This window comes from Triturus cristatus, chromosome 9, assembly GCF_964204655.1.
Source record: "Triturus cristatus chromosome 9, aTriCri1.1, whole genome shotgun sequence".
Lineage (NCBI taxonomy): Eukaryota > Metazoa > Chordata > Amphibia > Caudata > Salamandridae > Triturus > Triturus cristatus.
This window is the reverse complement of record NC_140592.1, coordinates 378,861,036-378,882,079: the sequence shown is the minus strand read 5'-3', so window position 1 is coordinate 378,882,079 and position 21,044 is coordinate 378,861,036. Positions and strand designations below refer to the sequence as shown.

Sequence of the window (21,044 nt, the reverse complement as noted above, 5' to 3'; positions counted from 1 at the left end):
ATAGAGACTCCAACTGGAGATTTAGGCGGAGTAATTAAATCATTCTTTAGATTTGCGTCCAGATATTCTCCAAGTGTTTGTCTTTCCAAATGCGATAAGAACATTTTTTGTGTGTCACTTACGCCCTAGTCACCAACAAATTGGACTGCAGGAACATCCTTTACACTGGGATAACCAAGCAGTTCATCCTCGACCTCCCACACAGAACTCACATCACACCACAACTCAGGGAGCTCCACTGGCTCCTGATACACAAATACACTAATTTCAATCTCCTCACACACACATTCAAAGCACTTCACAACTTAGGCTCCACCTACCTGAACAGTTGCATCTCCTTCCACATACTACCAAGAGACCCCAACCCCTCAGGACACCTGCTTACACGCATCCCAAGCATATACAGAACCAGATCAGGAGGATGGGCGTTCTCTTACATTACTCCTAAAGTGTGGAACAACCTCCCACTCCATATCAGATACTCCTCCTCTCTTCTTCTATTCCGCAAGAAGCTGAAGATATAGCTTTTCAATTAACTAACCTATCCTGGACAAGGCTATGCACAGACACCTGCTCAGTGCCAGGATACCCTTGCGGGTAATAGTTTGCTTTAGAAATACACATAACATAGCATAAGGAGCTATAGCCCCAGGAAGGATTTTGATTGCTCAATCAAAATGTTAATAAGGAGGTAACCCCGTGGTCGTTGACTCTTGGAACACATCAAGGTTTTCATAATAGATTTCTGGCTTTCAGACAGCTGAGCAGCTGAATGGGTGGAAGTCCTAGGAAGGATTTTAGAATCTTCAGTAGAAGATAGGCGATCAAAAGTACAATGAGAGACACAGAACTGTGAGCCATGGAACAGTGTATTTGCAGACCAAGTTATGTATAGATTGTACCAGTCTAGCCTGTTGATTCCCCAAAACATTTGATAACGATGGGAGAAAATTAAATCAAAGGTGAGTTTCTCATAATGGACAATGATCCGGAGAGACAAAACTGGAACTTCCTCTTTGACTAGGCTGGAAGCTGCTAAAGTCCCCTCAGCAGCTTCTACTGCAACTACTTTCTTTTGGTCTGTGTTCTGATGGCTAAAAACCCATTGAATATCCGTATAGACATCAGAGGCTCCGCAATCCACAGGAACAAGAGCCTAAGAGATGTTGAAACTGAATCTGAATTTCCCCTTGTAGTAGGATGAACCTAGAGGATATAGGTGGAAGTAAAGGTGTCTGATCAACACACTCCTCTATTCTTTGCACTAGGAGAAAGCCTTTCTGGCTCCTTTAGTTGATGAAGAGGGCATACCAGACAAGAGTTCAGAAGATGTCCCTTCAGACCGCAGCACAAACATAGCCTCTCTTTATGAGATCTTCTCCTTTCCTCCTCAGACTAAGGGCCTTTAGTGCAACCTACCTGCATGGGCTCATCTTCTGGATCAGAAACTGTTATACATGCTGCTCAGCCAGTGTGACTGGGTCTGTGGTGATGCGGTGGAATGTTGGATGAGTGAGAGAGTCAGTTGGAGAATGGGCTGGGTCAGCAGGAAGACTGCTCCTGGTGGGGCTCTTGATCTTAACATCTATCTTAATAAACATATTACATAATCTACCCTGGACTGCTGGACATCATTCTAGTACATCATTTTGGCAATGATTTAAAAAGGAACCTACGTATAAGAACTGGGAGAAAGAAGAAACGTTGGAAACGGAATCTACAAGAAACAAACCTGATGAAACTTCATGAAGAAGAAGTTTAAAGGATAATTAAGCAACTTAGAACTGCAGGAAAAGACAGTATGCCCTCTAGCCCCACCAGTGTCCTCTTTCACCGGATAGCCTCACATCCAGGGCATGCTGGAACTCAATACACTTTCATCTGCACAATATCATAACATGACAAGGTGGCAGAAAATAGCAGCTGCTTTTATGACCAAGTTAAACCTGCATACGTGTCCCTGCCAGCAGTGTGTAAGGATATGTGCTGCTGCATCGTTACTCGCATGCTGGCTATGCCAGTGGCACACAAGAAGTAGATCGGAGTGCTGAGGAAATGTGAGGAACCAAAGTTCGTTGTGGTCTGTTACATGCTTGGAGTTGGTGTTAAGGAGAGCGAAAAGGAAGGGGACGTTGGCACCCGCTCAGGTTTGATTGGTACAAACTTGGTACAAACTTCGGCAGTAATTTAACCTGTCCGGTAAAGGTGCGACATTTGAATCAGCTACTCGCGTACCCCTTACCTTGTCATCGGGAGGCGCGTGGAGCAGTTCGGCTGTTCAACCTCAGTATCTTTCAGAGTGACGTTGTGCTGCGAGTACGCGACTGGAGACACCTGGCGCTCCTTACGTCTGCGTGCCGCCATCTTGTTACCCGAAAGTCAAAGCTGAGGTTTACCGGCTGTGTTCCCAATGTCTGATCCGGACTCCGTGCAAAGAATATTTGAAGCGAAGAAACTAACAAGGTCATTTTGTTGGCATGCGTACTCAGCGTAGCCAAGGAAATCCGTTGAGGGCTGCGTTTTCATGTGTCAGGTCAATGGGTTCATTTTCTCTTTGGATGCAATGTAAAGTCAAGGTTTGATTTGATATGGTGGTGTGTGGGCGGAGCAACATACTCACTTTTGGGAGAATCACTGCTGTTTTTCGAAGGAGTAATCACTCTACTGCACGGTCAGTGTCGGAGCTCACCCTGGCAGCCCTCTAGACTTTGACTATTTCAGTCACTGGCAATGCAACAGACTTATATTCTTCAATTTAAAGGGGTTATGAGTAAAGGTAACACAAAAGAAAAATGAGAACCTCATTGAGGTTGTGCTTTAGTTATGCGTGTGTGTATATGGTATGTGAAAAGATTGGCTTTTGAGTTCAAAGGTGTTCGAATTGACATTGAGGTTCTGACCCCTATCTTCCTGTTTAGAGTTCTGTATTTTGGATGTATGACTATTCTCAGGGTTATGGCTGGATTTGGGGCAGTGGATACATTTCTCTCGTATTATTATTGGGTTTAGAGTGTATAGGAGTTTGAGAGCACTGAGTATGTGTAGATTAAGTTGAGTGCGTCAGAGGTTTGAGATCTAGAGGTGATCTTGAGTGTTACTGGGTACTGATATAGATTCTGCTTGGGTGTTTTTGTTCTTTAAGAGTGTTTTGTGGTTGAAGTTTTGTTCCACTCTTAATATGGGGAAAGGGTGAATGGCAGTGTTTAAGCCAAATTATTTGAGATTTTAGTGTTGTTCCACCCTTACTATGGGTTAGAGTGAAGGGCAGTGGTTAATCCAAATGACCCGTGATTGTAGGGTTGTTCCACCCTTACTGTGGGTTAGGGTGGAGGCAGTGTATTAGCCAAATGACTGTGTTTGAATAGTTGTTCCTCCCTTACTTTGGGTCAGGGTGAAGGGCATCATGTAAGCCAAATTACTTGTGTTTGAAGTGTTGTTCTACCCTTACTGTGGGTTAGGGTGAGGGGCAGAGTTTAAGCTATATGACGTGTGATTAGAGTGGTTATTCCACCCTTACTATGGGTTTAGGTGAAGGGCATTATTCAAGCCAAGGTGTTCCACCTTTCCCGATGTTTTTTTCATTCGCTGTGGGCGATTCTCTACTGCACCTCCGGGGGTTGGTTCCCTACATGCTCTCTTTTATGTCAGCCTGGCCAGCTGGCATGTTTGTGGCATTAGGGGTCTGTTAGAGGATTTTTGGTGTGGTAGAGTGTATGTTGTTTCTGGTTAGAAAGGGAGAAGATGAGTGTATTCTTTTATTCTTTGTTAAGAAGGGAGATGTGTTATACCTGCTGCTTAGCCAGTGTGACTCGGTGTTTGGAATGTTGGTGTGTGGTGATGCATTGGAATGTTGGATGAGTGAGAGAGTTAGTTGGAGAATGGGCTGAGCAGCAGGAAAGCTGCTCCTAGTGGGGCTCTTGATCTTAAAATCTATCTTGATAAACATCTTACATAATCTACCCTGGACTACTGGACATCACTCTAGTACAACAGAATCTTTAGCGTTTTAGTGCAAGTCTTTGAGGGGGTTTGGATTGAGATTATTTTTGAGGTTCCTTTAGTCTTTCCTAAAGATGACTGTTGATCTGAATGCTGGATTGATAGGATCTTGTAGTGACTCTTGTCTTGCAACTCTAATGAGTTTGTCCTTCAAGTCCTTTTGGAATAGAGTGAACAAAGAGTAGCCAGGCCAGTCAATCTCTCTAGTTGAACTCTGTAAATTGGAGCTGAAAGTAGGCAAGTCCTTAGAACTCGGGTTGAGTTCTAAAATCCTTTCTTGAGCGGAGTACTTCAGTTCTTTATAGTCACATTTTTTTTAATTCATAAGGAAGGTTGGAAAAATGTCCAGAAGTGGACTGGTATCAGAAACTAAAGGCATGACCCACGCTACTCCTTTTCAAGTTGTATTACTCACAATGAGCCTCACCTTGGATCTGTCACTGGCATAAATATGGGGTTTCAAGGTAAAGTGGGCCCAAAAAATATGCTGAAATACCTTTTACTTCCCAGCTTTACCATCAAATTTTTATTCCACCAAGCCAGCCTTGGCCGATACTTTTCGTCCCATAGGGACTTTTTCAGTGCTCCACAGTGTAAAAACGTATATCCAATCCCAGGCTTTCTTTTGATATAAGTATTTCAATACTGACGGACCATCGGATACTGACGGACCATCGGTTACCTAGCCGCATGAATAGACATATACACTATACAAAATGTGTGACTTAAGTTTTATCAAAAGAAAACCTGGTATTGGATATACGTTTTTTACACTGTGGAGCCCTGAAGAAGTCCCTTTGGGACGAAACGCGTTGGCTACTGGATTTTATCTGACCGGCTAGTCTTTATAAGAAAGAGAGTCCAATAAAGAACATTTTGAAAAAAGAAACAACATTGAATTGGAAGTTCTTCGTTGTGCATACAAAGACTGTCCTCTATTTGAACTTTATACATTTTATTGCTGAGTGCGGAACTATTTTGTGTTTTATAGTTATAGGTAAGTTACTTTTTGATGTCTTGCGACTGAGGCAAGGGTCAGAGTTATAAGTCAGAGATTGCAAAATGTTGGTGATTGAGAGGCATACAAGAATGGTGTACACAGTATCTGCAGTTCTCTTTGCTCTGTCTTTTGAGTCTTTAACTGTGAAAACAAAAGTGCTTTACATTACAAGACTTATATGTGGTGTGTCGACACCCACATGGTATGCATATTCACTGATTCTATTTTAATGGGGTGACGAATCCAGCAATATTCCACACAGTCACACTTAAATGAACTTAACAGCTTTAAGAGGGCCTAAGTATTTAGTAAAATAAGGGCAATTTGAGATATTGAATACATTGATTAATCTTGTTCTGGTTAAACACATTAAAGACAGCACCCCATTATTAAGAACCAAAAGACAAAGCAAATACCTAGGTGTCTAATGAAAACAGGTGAAAACCTGTACATTAACACTATGATTGGTATCAGTTCCTAAAAAATAATAAATAAAAGTAAAGAGGGAAAAGAAAGACACACAACAACCTGGTAGGTTGTGGGTGTTATACAATGTCTCCAAAGTAGGTATGAGTATGCAAAGAAAGGAAAAGGTACTCCTATGGGTTACTAGTTGTGCCCTCACGCACCCTTGCGAGTGTCTAGCATCATCATTGGGCACTGCTCCTCGTGGGGGTGGGGCTGCAGTCCCTCACGGGCCCTACTGGAGGGCTCTCTGATGGAGATCTTTTAGGAGTTGCCGCATTTGTGCATGTGGGTGCGTGGGGTTAAAAAGGTGCAAGTAGGTGAAGATTTAAAATAACCCAATAGGTACCCTGGTATGTTTATTCGGGGGTCCTATGGGTTAGGCTAAAAATATAGATCACGGGGATGGAGATGCACTTTATGCGAAAATGAGAGGGGAAAGGAAGCAAAATCGATCCCGCTGCTCTCAACCCGTGTGATAGTGTCCCTAGTGTAATAGGTGTGCAAAAGGGGTCGACATGTTTCGCGCTGTGAATTGGTCCCTAGTGGATCCCTAAGCGCTTCATCAGGACCAGTAGAAAGAGTAGGAGTTTGAGAATCAGGGATGGAGACACCCTATATTCTCCTAAAGACCTTTGTTGAGGTGTCGTAGAACAAGTACTGTCGCTGGGATACGTTCTTATGCGTATACCCTGGTCACAGCCTAATGGAGACAAAAATTGGGGTGGGGAAAGTAGGGGGGGGAGAGTACATACCACATCGAAAACCTGTACAAACACAATTGTCCAAGGCTAACAATGGAGAAGGCATATTTTATTTCACAGACGGTTGGTTACTAGAGCTACAGATGCATCTAGCACAATTCCTCTGGGTGGAAACTAAATTGAAGGGATACATAAATATTCAAATGCGCCCAGAAGCATATGAGGTCTTATTTGTCCAGAATACTAAAATATTACAGCCACTTAAGGAAATTGGACCAACGGAGAAATTGAGGAAAAGTGGGTGCACATGGATCAGGTTTTTTGGGGAAAATCCTTCTTTGAAAGTTTTGCTCCTTAAGGAGCTGACACTCAAAAAACGTTATCTTAGTCAAATAACTAAATTCACACTCAAAACTTGGGGTTCAATTGCAAAGAAAATTAGGCAGATAACCTATCCGTCAACACTGATGTCGATGTAACTCAATGCACACTTTTTTATCCTTGATAGAATGCTGTAAGTAGTGTAAACATTACTCCTCGTCTCAGAACAGTAATGGGAACTTGGTAGAGCAGTGGATGGCGTAGAATAGGAGATTTTACCAGTTGACAATTCTGGGAGGCTCAAGTGTATCTTAAATGGGTAATGAATCATAAAACTATCACTTGTATTCCACACCTCACAGCCTCAAAATAATCTTTCTGACTCTAGAAGGGAAAAGCGGGAGATGTGGGCAAGAGGATGCAACATATTTCTTGTCTCTGTTTGAATATTAAATCATTCCGGAAGGTGCTTAGACATTTTAAGCAGCGTTAGGTTTTCTCATCTCGGGGAACTGGGGTTTTTTATTCTAGGCTTACAAGGCTAACAGACAGAACGCCTAAGCCAACAGCGTTTTACTCCTACAAATGCTTAAAGCTGCACAACTGTAAATTACTGCCTTCTGGAAAAAAGTGGTATTTGTCAGATTTGATGAAAGGGTTGTAGAGCCTCTGGCAGAGAAAAAATATCATGTTATCTCTTACAACAGGATGAGATTTCTTCAGGACATGGAACAATTAGTGGTGCATTTATATAGAATCAACAGTATAGCTAAGCCGTCTTTGCCTCTTGGGTCTTCAAGTATGTTCTTGAACACTGAGGAGTAACAAACAAGAAATTTGTCAATGCATATGATACGTGGAAGAGAGAGAGGCTATTCCTCCACTTTAATGTAGATATTTACGTATCCATTAAGAAGAGAGGGGGCTCGATTTTTTCTATTTAATTTAGATTTTGTTTTCGTATTATGTATTATATCTGCTAAGTTAAGGAGAGTTTACTCGTGTTTCACGTGTTTTCTTTGGTGATAAAATTCAGAAGTGATCAACCTGATGCCCAGCTATTCAGTCTCCCATTATCCCATGAGTATGGGCAGTGTGGCAATACACATGTATGAGTGGGCAATTTTCAGGACACCATCCAGTAACAATTTAAACAACTGGTTAGAATAAGACTAGAACAATTTTATGTTGAGATCCTCCTGTAATCCACAAGCTCCAGACAAATATGTGAATGAAATGGAAATGAATGGCACCTTCCAGTGTCTTATTTGTTAACAGTAGAAGGGCAATGGAATGGCTGCAATAAAGGATTATTTTGATGCTTTGTACCCACAGGTATTTGATCGAGAAATCCTGCTGGAAAAGTCTTCAAAGGAAAGTACTCGCAGCAAAAGAAAGAAGAAGAGACCGCGCCCAAAAGCGCTGTTCATACCACCCCCGATGCCCTTGGCAGATGAGGTGCTACCTCTTCCTGGAAGTAGTGGCTTTTTCCAGAGCCACCTCCGGTCCCCGTCTGTTTTCCTGGGAGATTACCTCTTAGGCAATTTATTACATTGCCATCCCTACACCCCGCCGCCCATGTTGAGTCCGATACGTGAAGGATCTGGACTTTATTTCAACACCATCTGCCCTCCTTCAGTCAAGGCTGGTCCCTGCAGGCTTTACTCTCATCTGTTAGGTAACAATTTTGGATATTATTTTTTCTGTTTTATAAGGAGTGATGCTTGCTTGGTGCTATTGGCTTTCATCAATTGTTTGGGTAAAATATTTTTGTTCAATGCACCACAATTTCTCTGCCCATATTACCAGAGGGTCTGAGATACGTAACCCACAAGCATGCAACCTTGGTGTATCAACTGTACAATACATGAAGTAGACACAGTGTGCATGTGCAACAAAATACTTGTACAAGGCTCTTTCATAGTCCTATTGAACGTTTTTATACATTGGATTCTTACTCATTGTTTTGTTTTGCTTCTTTATTGCTCTGAATTATTTGAAGCCTGGATACCTCTTCCACCTTTAATCCTGCTTTCTGTTTAGAGGAGTCTAAGGCAACAAATTAGAAGACAGGTTTGCATAAGGAGGAGCTCCAAAATGCTTCTATATACATTGCTCTGTAGCTAGATTCCAACTGTAAAAAACACCAAGTGATATCCCTGCATATTTCATTAAAACATACTCCATTATAGCTCATATTTACCACAATTAACAAATATGACATATGTGCAGTGCTATATTTATGGTGTAAATTTCGTTATTGTAGTTTTAGTTATACATACAATGTTTGCTTAATGTCCTGTAATTGCAGGTTGCAGTGCCACAATTACGTAATATCCCCATAACTTCCCCCCTCTCTCCCCGACCTGGACCCGGGCACCAGTTTGAAGTAAGTAGTATAAGTGTCCCTGCCTCTCGTGTCTCGCCTTGGTATGGTGTATTTAAATGGTTGCTGCATTTGTCTCCGATAGACGAAGGAGGTGTAAGTATTTAGGACATGTGAGCTTGCGAAACTCTGTTGTCAAGAGGTTTAAGAAGGGTTTCCATAGCTTGGGGAATGCAGAGCTCTGATTCATTAGTGTGGAGAGATTTGCGAGATTTGCTCCATCCCCATTACATACCACAATCTGTGTAGCCAGGCTTGGTGGGTAGGGATATGCCCCGTACCCCAATGCGCTAGGATATTCTGAAGAGCTGCCAGTTGTGCTAACCCAATCTGTCTGCGTCTGCTGGATTTTAATGGTAAGGTAAGTGCATTAGAGAGACCCAGGAGGATATACGCAGGAAATCTGGGGATTTCTGTTTCTAGACGTGTGTCTATGTCCTTAAGTACTTGTGCCCAGTAATCCGCTAGTTTAGGGCATTCCTATAGTATGTGCGATAGCGTGCCTGGGGATCCGCAGTGGTGCCAGCATGCAGGTGATCTATATAGTATGAACCTGTGTAGTCTGGAGGGGGTGAGGTACCAGTAAGTTACAATCTTGGTTGCTGTTTCAATGCCTGGAATGTTACGGGCCATGTGTCTTGCACGGTAGTGTATATCGTCCCATTCTTTCAAGGATAGTTTGCAGCCAAGTTCCAGTTCCCACCGCTTCTGGTCAGGGATTTAGTGGATGCGCTGTCGGGTCTTAGGAGTCTATAAAAATGTGTGATGAGGCATGTGTTTGCTGTAGAAGAGAGCAACCAACTTTCAAATGGGATAAGGCGTTGATGTGCCCCCGGGCATATTGAGAGTTGTATCACCCAATGACAGATCTGGGTGTAATGCCATCTCTCACCCTCAGGGAGTCTGTGTTTAGAGTGAAGAGATTCAAACAGTATAGGGCCCTTTGTTTCAAACATGTATCCCACCAATCTGCATCCTGTTTGATTCCAGCAGTGGAAGGCTGGGTCAGATAAGGCAGGTGAAAAGTTGGGTTCCCTACTATAGGAGTCAAGGGGGATGGGAAGGAGGTGAGGTTCCTTCTGGTCGCCACTTTGTCCCATGTTGCTAGCACTGGCTTTGTGATGAAAGAGAGATATAATTTGGGAGGTCGCACAGTTTTTGCGTGGAAGTTAATCCTGCATAGGGGTTGCCCAGCAAGGGTCCTTTCCATAAAGAGTCAATGTTTTTCCGACTCTGCCCTCGACCACTCCACAAAGATTCACAGTTGGGTGGCCACAAAGTATCGGGCAAGGTCAGAGACTCCCAAACCGCCTTGTGGGGGGGGGGGGGGTTGTAAGCTATGTCTCTGCGTAGTCGAGGACAGCTGTCTGCCAAAACATCTGTTCAAGTCGTACTGGAGTGTGCGGAGTGAGCCCAGTGGCGGGTCAGTTGGCAGATCTTGGAATAGGTACACAATCTGAGGTAGTAGTGTCATTTTCACTGTAGCTATCCTTCCAAGCCAAGAGAGAGAGTGGTTCCGTCAGCGACTGAGGTCGGAGCGTATCTGACGGATCAGGGTGCGGTAGTTGCGACCCATTGTCTTGGAAATCGTGGAGGTGATTTGGAGTCCCAGATACAGAATGTGGGACTTGGCCCATTGAAGAGGGAAGGTTTGTTGGAGGGTGGTTAGTGTGTGCTGCTGCAGGGTTAGATTAAGGGCTTGTGATTTGTGGATGTTCATTTTAAACCCGGCTACCTTGCCGAATGCTGCAAGCTCCTCAAGGAATGCTGGTAGGGAGGAGGTTGGGGTTCCGAGGTCGCCAATATGTTCTCTGCATACAGGCTGATTATGTCTTGGTTGTCACCAAATTAGATCCCCTTTATTGTGGGGTGGGATCTGACTCTGTGTGCCATGGGCTATATATATAGAGCGAAGAGTAAAGGCGATAGGGGGCATCCCTATCTGGTGCCTCTGTTTATTGTGAATAGTGTGGAGGAATAACCGTTGACCCGTATTATTGCTGTGGGGCTGTCACAGGTGCTGGAGATACAGTTTCTAAATCTGTCGCCTATACCAAAGTTCTCCGAGGTGGCTTTGAGGTAGGGCCAGTGTACCCTGTCGAATGATTTCTCAGCGTTGACCGATAGGAGCATCCATTCTTGATCGTTTCTCTGCACCTTGTCTTCTAGGTGGAGCACCCTGCGTGTGTTGTCGCTACATTGGCGCTGTGGGATGAAACCTGCTTGGTCTGGGTCAATAGAACCCGGCATTAGGAGATTAAGACGGCCCGCTAAGATTCCTGCAAAGATTTTAAGGTCGAAGTTTAAAAGGGAGATAGGTCTATAAGAAGAGCATTGGGTTTTGTCTTTCCCTGGTTTGGGAATTACTGCAATAGAAGCCATCTTCATGGAAGGGGGGAGGTCGTTGAGTTCCCTAGGGCATTAGAGAGTCGGGTAAGGAGGGGTGCTGAAGTTTGCCAGAAGGTTTGGTAAAAGATGGCTGGGAAAACGTCCGGGCCAAGGGATTTGGAGAGCTTTAGGTGAGCTATATAGGAGATGACCTACTCAATTCTAGTGGGGCTATCCAGGCTGTCTCTTTGGTCTGAGTTTAGGGTGGAAGTGTGTGCTTCTTGGAGGTAGGACAGTATATCACCCAAAGAGAGGTTTTGAGACGCGTACAGCTTTTGGTAGTAATTCCAGAATGTTTCTGCTATGTGGGGATCTTCAGTCTTTGCCTGGCCCTCGGGGTCGAACACCTCCTGCACAGGGTGCTCTTGACGTTATAGCCTCAGCCTATTGGCCAGGAGGCACCCGGCTCTGTCTCCACCGATATAGTAGCGATGTTTTAGACGCAGTGCAGCATACTCAGCCCTGTTTGTGTCAAGTCCAGCGAATTGGATTTTGGCAGCTTCTAACTACATCCAAACTCTTGGAGCCCTGGTTCATTTTTCAATGCATGCACGTTCTGCCACTTGAAGGGAGAGGCTCTTTCTTTTGTCTCTATGCTCTTAATTTTCGGCCGATGACAAGGCAATCAATTCCCCTCTAACCACAGCCTTCAATGCTTCCGACGTGGTGGAGATGGCCATTTCCGGTTTGTCGTTAATGACCAAGTAATCATCAATGGCTCTATTGATGTGGGCTACGTTCTCAGGTCTGTGCAAGAGACTATCTCGCAGTCGCCATGTTCTGGGGTTGGGACTGTGCTTGGGGATGTCTATTGTGGCTACTATTGTCGCATGATCTGATAGGGATCGAGGTTCAATAGCGTTGTCTTGTACCCGGGAAGCCATTTCATGCGAGCACAGAAGATAGTCTAGTTTGGCATACGTTTTATGTGCAAATGAATAATATGTGTAGTCTCTGGTGTGTTTGTGGGTGGTCCTCCAGAGATCAGCTAGGCCTATGTCTTTTAACCAGTCCAATCCCCCTTTGGACGTGGCACCTGTCTGGCCATGTCTCTGTGCAGACCTGTCTAGTTCGTTGTTCAAGACGAGGTTTAAGTCACCCCCCACTAGAACTGAGCGGTTTGGGGTCCCCATACTACCCATCACCACCTGTCTCAAGAATGATTCTTGTCCCTCATTAGGTGAGTATATAGTAGCTATCTTGTATGTTCTAGGGCAGACTTGTAGCAAAAGCGCTAGCATCCTCCCTTTTAATTCAGCCTCTTTGGATAATACCTTACCCCCAAGGTGCCGAGAAATCAGGATGGCTGCTCCTGCTTTCTTGTTCGAGAGGGATTAGAAATATTGGTGAGGGAAGTATTTGGAGCGGAGCCTGTGTTTGTCACGAGGGCGGAGATGCATCTCCTGCAATAGGCAGACATGTGCTCTGGTGTTTTCCCGATATTATAGGATGGCTCTCCTTTTCAGGGAGTGATTGAAGCCTTTAACATTCAGTGTGAGGACTCTCAGTCTGTCTGCCATCGTGTGAGGGGATGAGGTTCTGAGTTGGGGCTATTGAGGTATTTCCGAGAGGTCAAGTGTGTGAAATATGTAATGTACTTTGCACTGCACAGTGGGAGTATCACAGAATTGTATAAGTGGTGCCAAGGTCGAACTGAAGGAAAAAACAGTGAAGCGCCTAAAATCATGGCGAAAAACAACAACAAATCAAAACTGAGATGTATCGATCAAAGCCTATATATGATGAGTCAATAGAGTGTTCATGAGTTGGGGTTCGTAGTTGCAGCCCCCCTCCCCGCCCGGGCCCATCCTGCACAGAGATTAAAACAGTAAATTGAGGCTAAGACGGAAAGAAGAAGGGAAGCGCAGCGAAAGTAGAGATCAGAGTCCCCCAGAGGCCTGCACTGTGCAGATCAGGGTGATGCCGGTCTTAAGGATATTCCGGAGAGCGAATCTATGACTGCCTGCTTTCTCTGGCTCTTGCTGGAGGATGTGCTCCTTCAAAGGAAAGTTATGTACACATGTGAGGATGTCCGTGGTGGGGCTTTGGGCAAGCGCTTGGTGCCCACTCTTTGTTTTCTGTCTAGCCTGATTCCTACCTCCAAGTTAGACCCCAGGACGGATCTGAAGAGGTCCTTCACAAAGGAGGTGATGTCAGATCCTTCGGCCCCGGATGAGACCCCTCATATGCGGATGTTATTCAGGCATGACCTATTCTCCAGGTCTTCTGTATGGGCTTGAAGGTCCAGATGCTGGTCTTAGAGGCGAAGTATCTCCTTTTGGAGTTGCTCTATTTCCTCCTCCCTGCTTGTTTCGTGATCTTCCAACATGGAGATCCTCTCTCCCAGCCCATCTAGGTCATGTTGGGTTTCTTTGAATTCCTGAGATAACTCTTTCTTGAAGGACTTATGACCTTTATGCAGAGAGGTAAAAAACGACTCCAGATATGGGTGAGTGATCGGATCGTCCTGGAGCCCAGCACCAGAGGGCCTGCCGCCGAAGGGCCTCCCGGTCCTCCTTGTAGTTTTAGAGGCATGTCTTTAAGGTTCTTCCTCCTCGCGGCCACCATTTGAGGTTAGGCTAAAGTCTTAGGAGACCGTCGGGCAAGAGGTGTTCGGCTATTAAAGGTTATTGTTATGGATGCGACTGGTGGTCAGGATTGACTGGGGTTATCTTCTTTCCTGGTGCGTTCTGGGTTTATATGAAATAGCAGGTTGCACTCTCCTGATGTGGATCGTCTGCAGCCCGATCTGATTGTTGACTCAAGGTCAGTGTGCTCCTTAGACGACAGGCTCGGTGCCCCTGATAATCCCGTCCAGGCCGGTGCGACTTGAGACCAGTCCGCCTATACCGCTGTTGCTTGCCATGGAGGGGGTTCGGCCGCAGGTTGCGCAAAGGAGATCGTGCCCGGGGTTCCCCATGTGCTGCCTGTAGGTGCCGTGTATTTTCGGCCGTGGGGCTATGAAGTCAAGTGGGGGGTCCTGCGTGTTCTATACTGTCTGGGAGACCTTCCCTATCGGTCAAGCCCAGAAATTCAGGGTTTTTGAGGTGCTGATTAACGGGTTCTGACTTGGTCCACTGGCCCGACACTGTGGCCTTTGGTGCAGGCTGGCTCTCCCAAGTGGCGGACATGTGAGTGTGTTCTGTTTCTCAGGCCGGTATGACCTCGGTGTTCTTTCTTCTCCGTGTCCGGAGGAGGAGTGATGCTTTATTGCTTTGTGTGACCCTTATCCCTTCAGGCACGTGGGGGCCTGCTGTGGTCAATGTCCAGCCAAGCTTGCTTGGGGGATCAGGGCTGGGATGCTTTAGCCTCTCGGGACTCCCCTGCCGCGTCTTCTCCTGGGCTCTCCCCTCCACCCGCTGAGCCCAGTACTACTGGTTCTTCCGAGCTCTGATTAGCTCCGGGCCTCCTTTCCGCCAGAACCGGCCGTTACACAGACCATTCTGGTTGTGGCGTTTATGGGCCGAATGCCTGCTCCTGCTCCGCGGCTGAGAGGGTTGTACCTTCCTCTCTCGTGCAGCCCCCTGTTCTTGTCAGGTAGGGGAAGCCCGTTACGGCCCACAGCCAACCAGTTTTGCTTATTGGGCCCCCGAAAGGGAAGATCAGGCCCGGCGTGCTTCAGCCGCTCAGGTCCCTCCTGCTGCCTCTTCCCCCGGGTTCCCCCCCTCCGCCAGCCGTATCTGCCCCTGGGAGTCTTGGTGTGCCTCAACCGGGGTACTTCCCGGGCTCTGAATGATCTTGAGCTTCCGTCTTGTTAGGGCCGGCTGCTTCTCGAGCCGTTGCAGCCATGATGCGTGCGGCCGGCTGGCTGCTTCCACACCGCGACCGGCGGTCCCACGTTTGAGCTCCTAGCGATTCAGCCACGTGAGGCCTGCCTTGCCCTGCAGTTGACCAGTCTTGCCTGTTGAGCTCTAAGGGGGGATGGAGATGGGGGCAGGGGTTCACCTGCCACTTCTCCCTCTCTGGTCCCCACTCCCTGCACGCCACCTCTACCTCTGTGAGTCTCGGTGGGGTCTCCGTCGGACGGTCCTCCGGGCTCCTATCAGTCCTGGACTTCTTTCGGTCCAGAGTCAGTCGCACCTCTTCCTGTTCACCTGTCCACTCTGGAGCCTCGGGATGCGGTCTTTGGCTGAGCTGCTTAGACTCTCTCGCTGGGGCAGGGTGTATCATATCCTTCCTAGGTACGACAGCTCCTCAGGTGAGCGGGAAGCCATCTGTGCTCCGACTTCTCAGTGTGAGTCTTCACCACCAAAGGGGACGGCCCAGGGAGTGGCACACCTCGGGTCTACGGTTCATAGGCCGCGTACCCGCTCGCCTGTTCGGGGTCTAGAGTAGGACATCCGTTACCCTGTGCCTCCCTGAGGGGCCCCGGAGTCTCCAGCAGGGCAGTAGAGTGCCTTGTTAGGGTCTGGCTCTGTATTGTGCTATTCTAGGTGGTTGGGCCGGACAGCAGGGAGTGGAGAGACTCAAAAACACATCTCAACCATCTGCCATCTTGGCCACGCCCCTGCTATATTTACAAAAGTCCACAATTGTTAGGTAAATGACAGTTGGGCATGTAATAAAAAATGCACAAATGCATGCATAGAAATGTGGCAAACCACAGGCAAGCAGAAAGGAAATAAATAATAAAAATGTGTGCTACAATGCTATGATTCCCCAGTGCCTGAACATAGCAGGAGTTTTGGAACATTCTAAAAAAGCCCCAGCATAGACTGCACACCAGCACAATGTCATGAAGAGGCAGGGGTGAAAAAAATGAATTCTCTTCTGGCAAACGAAGTATTAAAGAGAAGACACAATGTCAGTCCTCTTCGAGGGGGGGGGGGGGCATATAGCAAGCTGGGGCTGCTGGTCTGGCACTGTGGCGTCCATTGAAGTATTGCTCTGCAAACTTGGCCGAGTATTCATTTTCAGTAGGTAGGTGAGTCAAGGCTTCTCATGGAGGTAGTATGGGGATAAAAGCCTCAGAATTCAAACAATCAAACAACAGACACAATAATTCATTGCCCAGGGCAGTGTTTTCTTCTAGCAAAAAGAGAAGCATTTTCATCACATTGAAAGGATATACTTCACACTAGAAATGTTACTCACCATAAGGTTGTGTACTGCTGGTGCTATGGGTGTTATTTACACTGAAATCAATAGACTATATTAAAGTGCAGGTGTGGTTTCTGTGACCAATGTCAGTTTATATTTGCTTTATAAGACAGTTCTCTTTACGTGTTGTTACTGCAAAGCATTGCTCCTCCATGAATCTATGGTAAAGCTTACAGTCAATGTTCAGTTGAGGTGATGTTGGGAATTTGTTTTGCTTAACCACAGAAGTGCACTCCACAACTAAATATACTAGCAGAGGCTCTTGAGGGTGCAACGAGTTGGCCAATTGACAGTACCTCATTTTTTTTCAAGCTGGTCCCAGTGCAATGCAGGGGTATGTGGAGGTTGGCTCCGATTGGGCAGTTCCAGGCACACCTGGAGTTCAACTTCCATCTTATGGTCCGTGGTGCGGGTCCTCGTCTTGTGTGCAGAGGCTAGAGTAAGCCCAAGTCTTTTCTTCTTCTCTGTTTGCGGTCACCAGAGCAAGCCCTCTGGGGGAGGTAGGCATTCTGGTTTGAGTCATTGAACGCAGAAGTTTATGGACAGGCTGAGAAATCATTGGGCAGACTCAAATCTGTAAGGAAATAACTCTTCTTGCACGTTCTCCCCCATAGTTTTGGACCGATGCAGCTGCTTTTTCGACTCATGAGGGTGCACTGAGGCTTGCTAACCAGCCCTCAGTGCCAGTGTTCTAACCCTTTACAAAATGTATGTTGAGTTGGTTACCCCCAATTGGCATAGGTTAACGTATTTAAAAGTCCCTGTTATGTGGTCCCACAGGTACCCAGGGTCTGTAAGTTAAAGTGTCCACCCAGGGCTGCAGCACTGATTGTGCCACCCTTAGTGTGACAAACTACAAAATAGCTCCCAGCCTGCCAATTCAGCCTGGAAGAGCAGTTTTAAACTTCTAGTTCGGCTTTACCATTTAAACCAATGGCAAAGCCGCCACTTCCCTTAACAATATATATCTCTGCCCTAAGAAAGAGCTATTTGCCCTAAGGCAGGCCATATATTATTAAGTGAAACATATATTTTCTTATGTCCCAATAGTACGTGCCCCCAAACCGTTGTTTTTACTGTGGAAAGGCTAGTAGCCCCATTGGCAAGTACAGATTTACATGCTGACACCCCAGCCCTGCTAACTTCTGGTTGTGAATACTAAAATGGGTACTACAAGGTATGAAATTAATTCTGGCATTAAACCCAACTTGATGCTCAAGTTGAATTTAATGCTCAAGAATAGTTCATGAACGGAATGCTGAACAATGTCAGAGATTGGTCCTAAATCCCGTATTTTTAGCTCACGACGCCATGCCAGTTTGGATCCAGCCATATGCAAATCAGTCTTGACCCTGCTCTCCATGGGAACAGTCCGGCCCGAACTGCCAGGCCAGGACCTCCCTGGACAGGAAACAAGCTTCCTAGGACCGTTATTGTGGTATCACCCTGATCATCTGGGATTGCTTGATTCCAGTGGCATTGCGAGAACCGGACCCACATCTGGGCATACCCATCCCACCTAGGGCAAAAAATGATGGACGGAATGCTGAATGAATCAAACATTCACCCCCACGCAAGAGACCTGTATTAAATCCATCATTCTTTTGCTCACTATGCCACCCCAGTTTGGACTCAGTCATATGCAAATCAGTCTTGGCCCTGCTCCTCGTGGGAACAGTTGGCCTGAACTGCCAAGCCGGGTCCTCCCTGGACCAGAAACAGGCATCCTGGGATCGGTTTCAGGGTAGCACCCCTCATCAGCCAGGCTAGCTTCAATCCAGTGGCATGGCAAGCACGGTACCAACATCTGGGAATACCCAGCCCACTTGGGATGACAAATGCAAAAAGAGCAGTTGATGGACGGAATGCTGAACAATGTCAAACATTCACCCCCAGTCAGAGATCGGGGCCGAAATCCATTCTTTTTTGCTCACCATGCCATTCCAGTTTGCACACAGCCATATGCAAACCAGTGCTCACCCTGCTCCCCATGGGAACAGTGCTGCCTGAACTGCCAGGCCAGGTCCTCCCTGGCCCGGAAACATGCTTGCTAGGACCGGTTTCGGGGTATCACCCTGATAAGCGGGGATACCTTGATTCCAGTGGCATTGCGAGCACGGGACCCTCGTCTGGGCATACCTGTACCACTTGGGCTGACAAATGCAGAAAGAATAGTTGATGGACGGAATGCTGGATAATGTCAAACACTCACCCCCAGTCAGTGATCTGGGCCTAAATCCATCGTTTTCTGTTCATCATGACATTCCAGCTAAGACCCAGCCATATGCAAATCAGTCTAGACCCTGCTCCCCATGGAAACAGTCTAGCTGGAACTGCCAGGGCAGGTCCTCACTTGACCGGAAACAAGCATCCTAGAATTTGTTTCGAGGTGTCACCCCTCCCATCACCAGGATAGCTTGATTCCAGTGGCATAGCAAGCATGGTACCCACATCTGGACATACCTGTCTCACGTGGGCTTACAAATGCAAAAAGAACAGTTGATGGACGGAATGCTTAACAATGTCAAACACTCACCCTCAGTCAGAAATCTGTGCCCAAATCCATTGTTTTTGTGCTCCAAATTGGAATGCCGTAGTGAGCAAAAAAACAATGGATTTAGGCCCATATCTCTGCACTGGGGTGAGTGTTTGACATTGTTCAGCATTCTGTCCATCATTTGTTCTTTTTGGAAGTTGAATTTAATGTTACTTTTGAGGAAGAGCAGCTTTTTCAAAGATACCACTTTGTTTCCCAATTTATCCTTTGGCCATTCACAATTGCTGGCCACCAGACAGCCTTCTGCCCACCTGAGAAGTTGTGTGAATGACTCCCCGGTCCAAGAACAATAGAGGTCTGCCGCAGAGCAGGTGTTAGTTCCCCCTAACAGGAATCCCAACAGGGAACCTTCAGAGGAGAAGCCGCCTTTGATGGGCAATTGTCAACCACGCTCCAGAGGGGATGCCCCTTTGTTTAGGTAGACGGGCTGGTAGCAGAAACAGAGAGGGGAAACCAGCTGCTAAACTTTTTTTTGTGGGTTTGTAGCCTGCAGGTAGCCATGCCTCTAGGGTGGGCTACCAAGGTCCCCATCACAAGAGAGTGGTTTACACATCTTGAGAGTGGGCAGAATAGTGCACTCTGAGATTGCTAAGATGCCACACATTGCCGGAAGACATCATAAGGCGGGAGGCTTCCTGATAGCCCATTGGTTAGTAACCGCCTCATCCCCCCAGGGCACTTTCTGGGCATAAATGTGCACCCCTGGGTCCCTGAACCTCAAATCACATCTGGACTGGAGAAAAGACTGAAGAATGACTGCCTTGCTGACCTAGCAGGAGAGGCTGCACACTTCACAGGACGGCACCTGCTGCTCCCTGGGCTAGTGAAGAGAGGGCTCTGCCTGTGGTGCCTGTATCATGGAAAAGTCGTCCTAGAGCCCCAGACTGAAAAGTTGCACTCCAAGAGTCAGTTGGCTGACTCCTTGTTCCAGCACCAGTCCACAAAAGCTGAAATAACCTGTTCTGGCTGGTTGGCCGCCACTTTCATTGCCTCACATCTAACTGCCAATATTTAGCCAAGAATACTGTTCCTCTGCACTCAGAAAGTTGCACCCAAGCCTGCCAGACCTGGGAGAATCACCAGAGTGCAGATTGCTCACCAAAGGCATACACTAGCCCTCAACAAAGGAAACCACTGTAGTTGCTGTGACTGGACACCGGTAGCCCAGTTGTAGCTGGACTTCTGCTGGCTTAAAGAGGACTTTGAGGGAAGCTGACTCCAGTGGCCCAAGTCGCCCCACCTCACTCGTGGACCAAGGAATAATCCCACAAAGGCCCCCGTCGAATGCACAGCATCCAAGGCATCTTTCAGCATCCTGTATCCTCAGCATCAGGACCACTTCATTGAAGTCTGTGGATGTCCTTGTGTTGCATGGAACTAGACTTGAGACTGCTGAGGTGACCAGGTAACTGTCCAAATGTTCCTTATTGGCCTCCCTGACCTTATCCAGTATTGGGGTATCTTTCATAGATTCACATGCCTGAATCATTCCCCGTCGCCGAGGCGGGAGTCCCACGGTAAATACAAAAGTAGTGCCAAGAGTAAATAATAGTAGTAGGCTAATAGAAAAAGCCTAAGGCCTCAGTCTTAGTAGCCTATCTACATCATTATAGTAAAAAGAACCATAGATTGGACCCAGCCAATCAGCTGCCAGCACCCTCTAGATCCTTCCCAGCAGAGGCAGTTCTCCTCAGATTTTCACCGCACGTCGTGTGTGAAGGGAGTCTCCCTGAGCTCTGCTCAGTTTCCTAAGCTATTACTACTTTTTGGATCATCCAAGATCATACTTCATTTCTCTGACCCTATTAAGGCAGTAATATGGCAGAGTGGCAGAAAACAAGGTAATAGACTACGAAATGTGTCTAACCTTTTCCTCAATAACTCTTCTGAGATGAGGCTATTATTGGGACTACAGAGACTTTAATCTGTCACTTCTGATGAGAACAACGAGGATTCCTTCACCTCATAGGAGAGGTCAATGGGAGAGGTCGCGCCAGGAGCCTCCAGAGGGCGCGACCTTTATGGCAAAAAAGCCTTTATGGCAAAAAAGCCATAAAGACTTACCTTGAGTCTTGATAAGGCACTTCTCACAGAGAGAGGCAATTGGGAAAAACTTCCTCAGAG

The 21,044-nt window shown here is 46.6% G+C and overlaps 1 protein-coding gene across 1 annotated transcript in view; it reads left to right on the top strand.

Annotated features, from left to right (window-relative positions):
* ZNF541 (zinc finger protein 541) overlaps nucleotides 1-21,044 on the top strand; it is a 1,112,036-nt gene that overhangs the window by 571,295 nt on the left and 519,697 nt on the right. Inside the window, exon 8 of the mRNA XM_085627847.1 lies at nucleotides 7,825-8,167. Coding sequence (XP_085483973.1) covers nucleotides 7,825-8,167 — 343 coding nt within the window. The remainder of the gene's footprint in view (nucleotides 1-7,824; nucleotides 8,168-21,044) is intronic.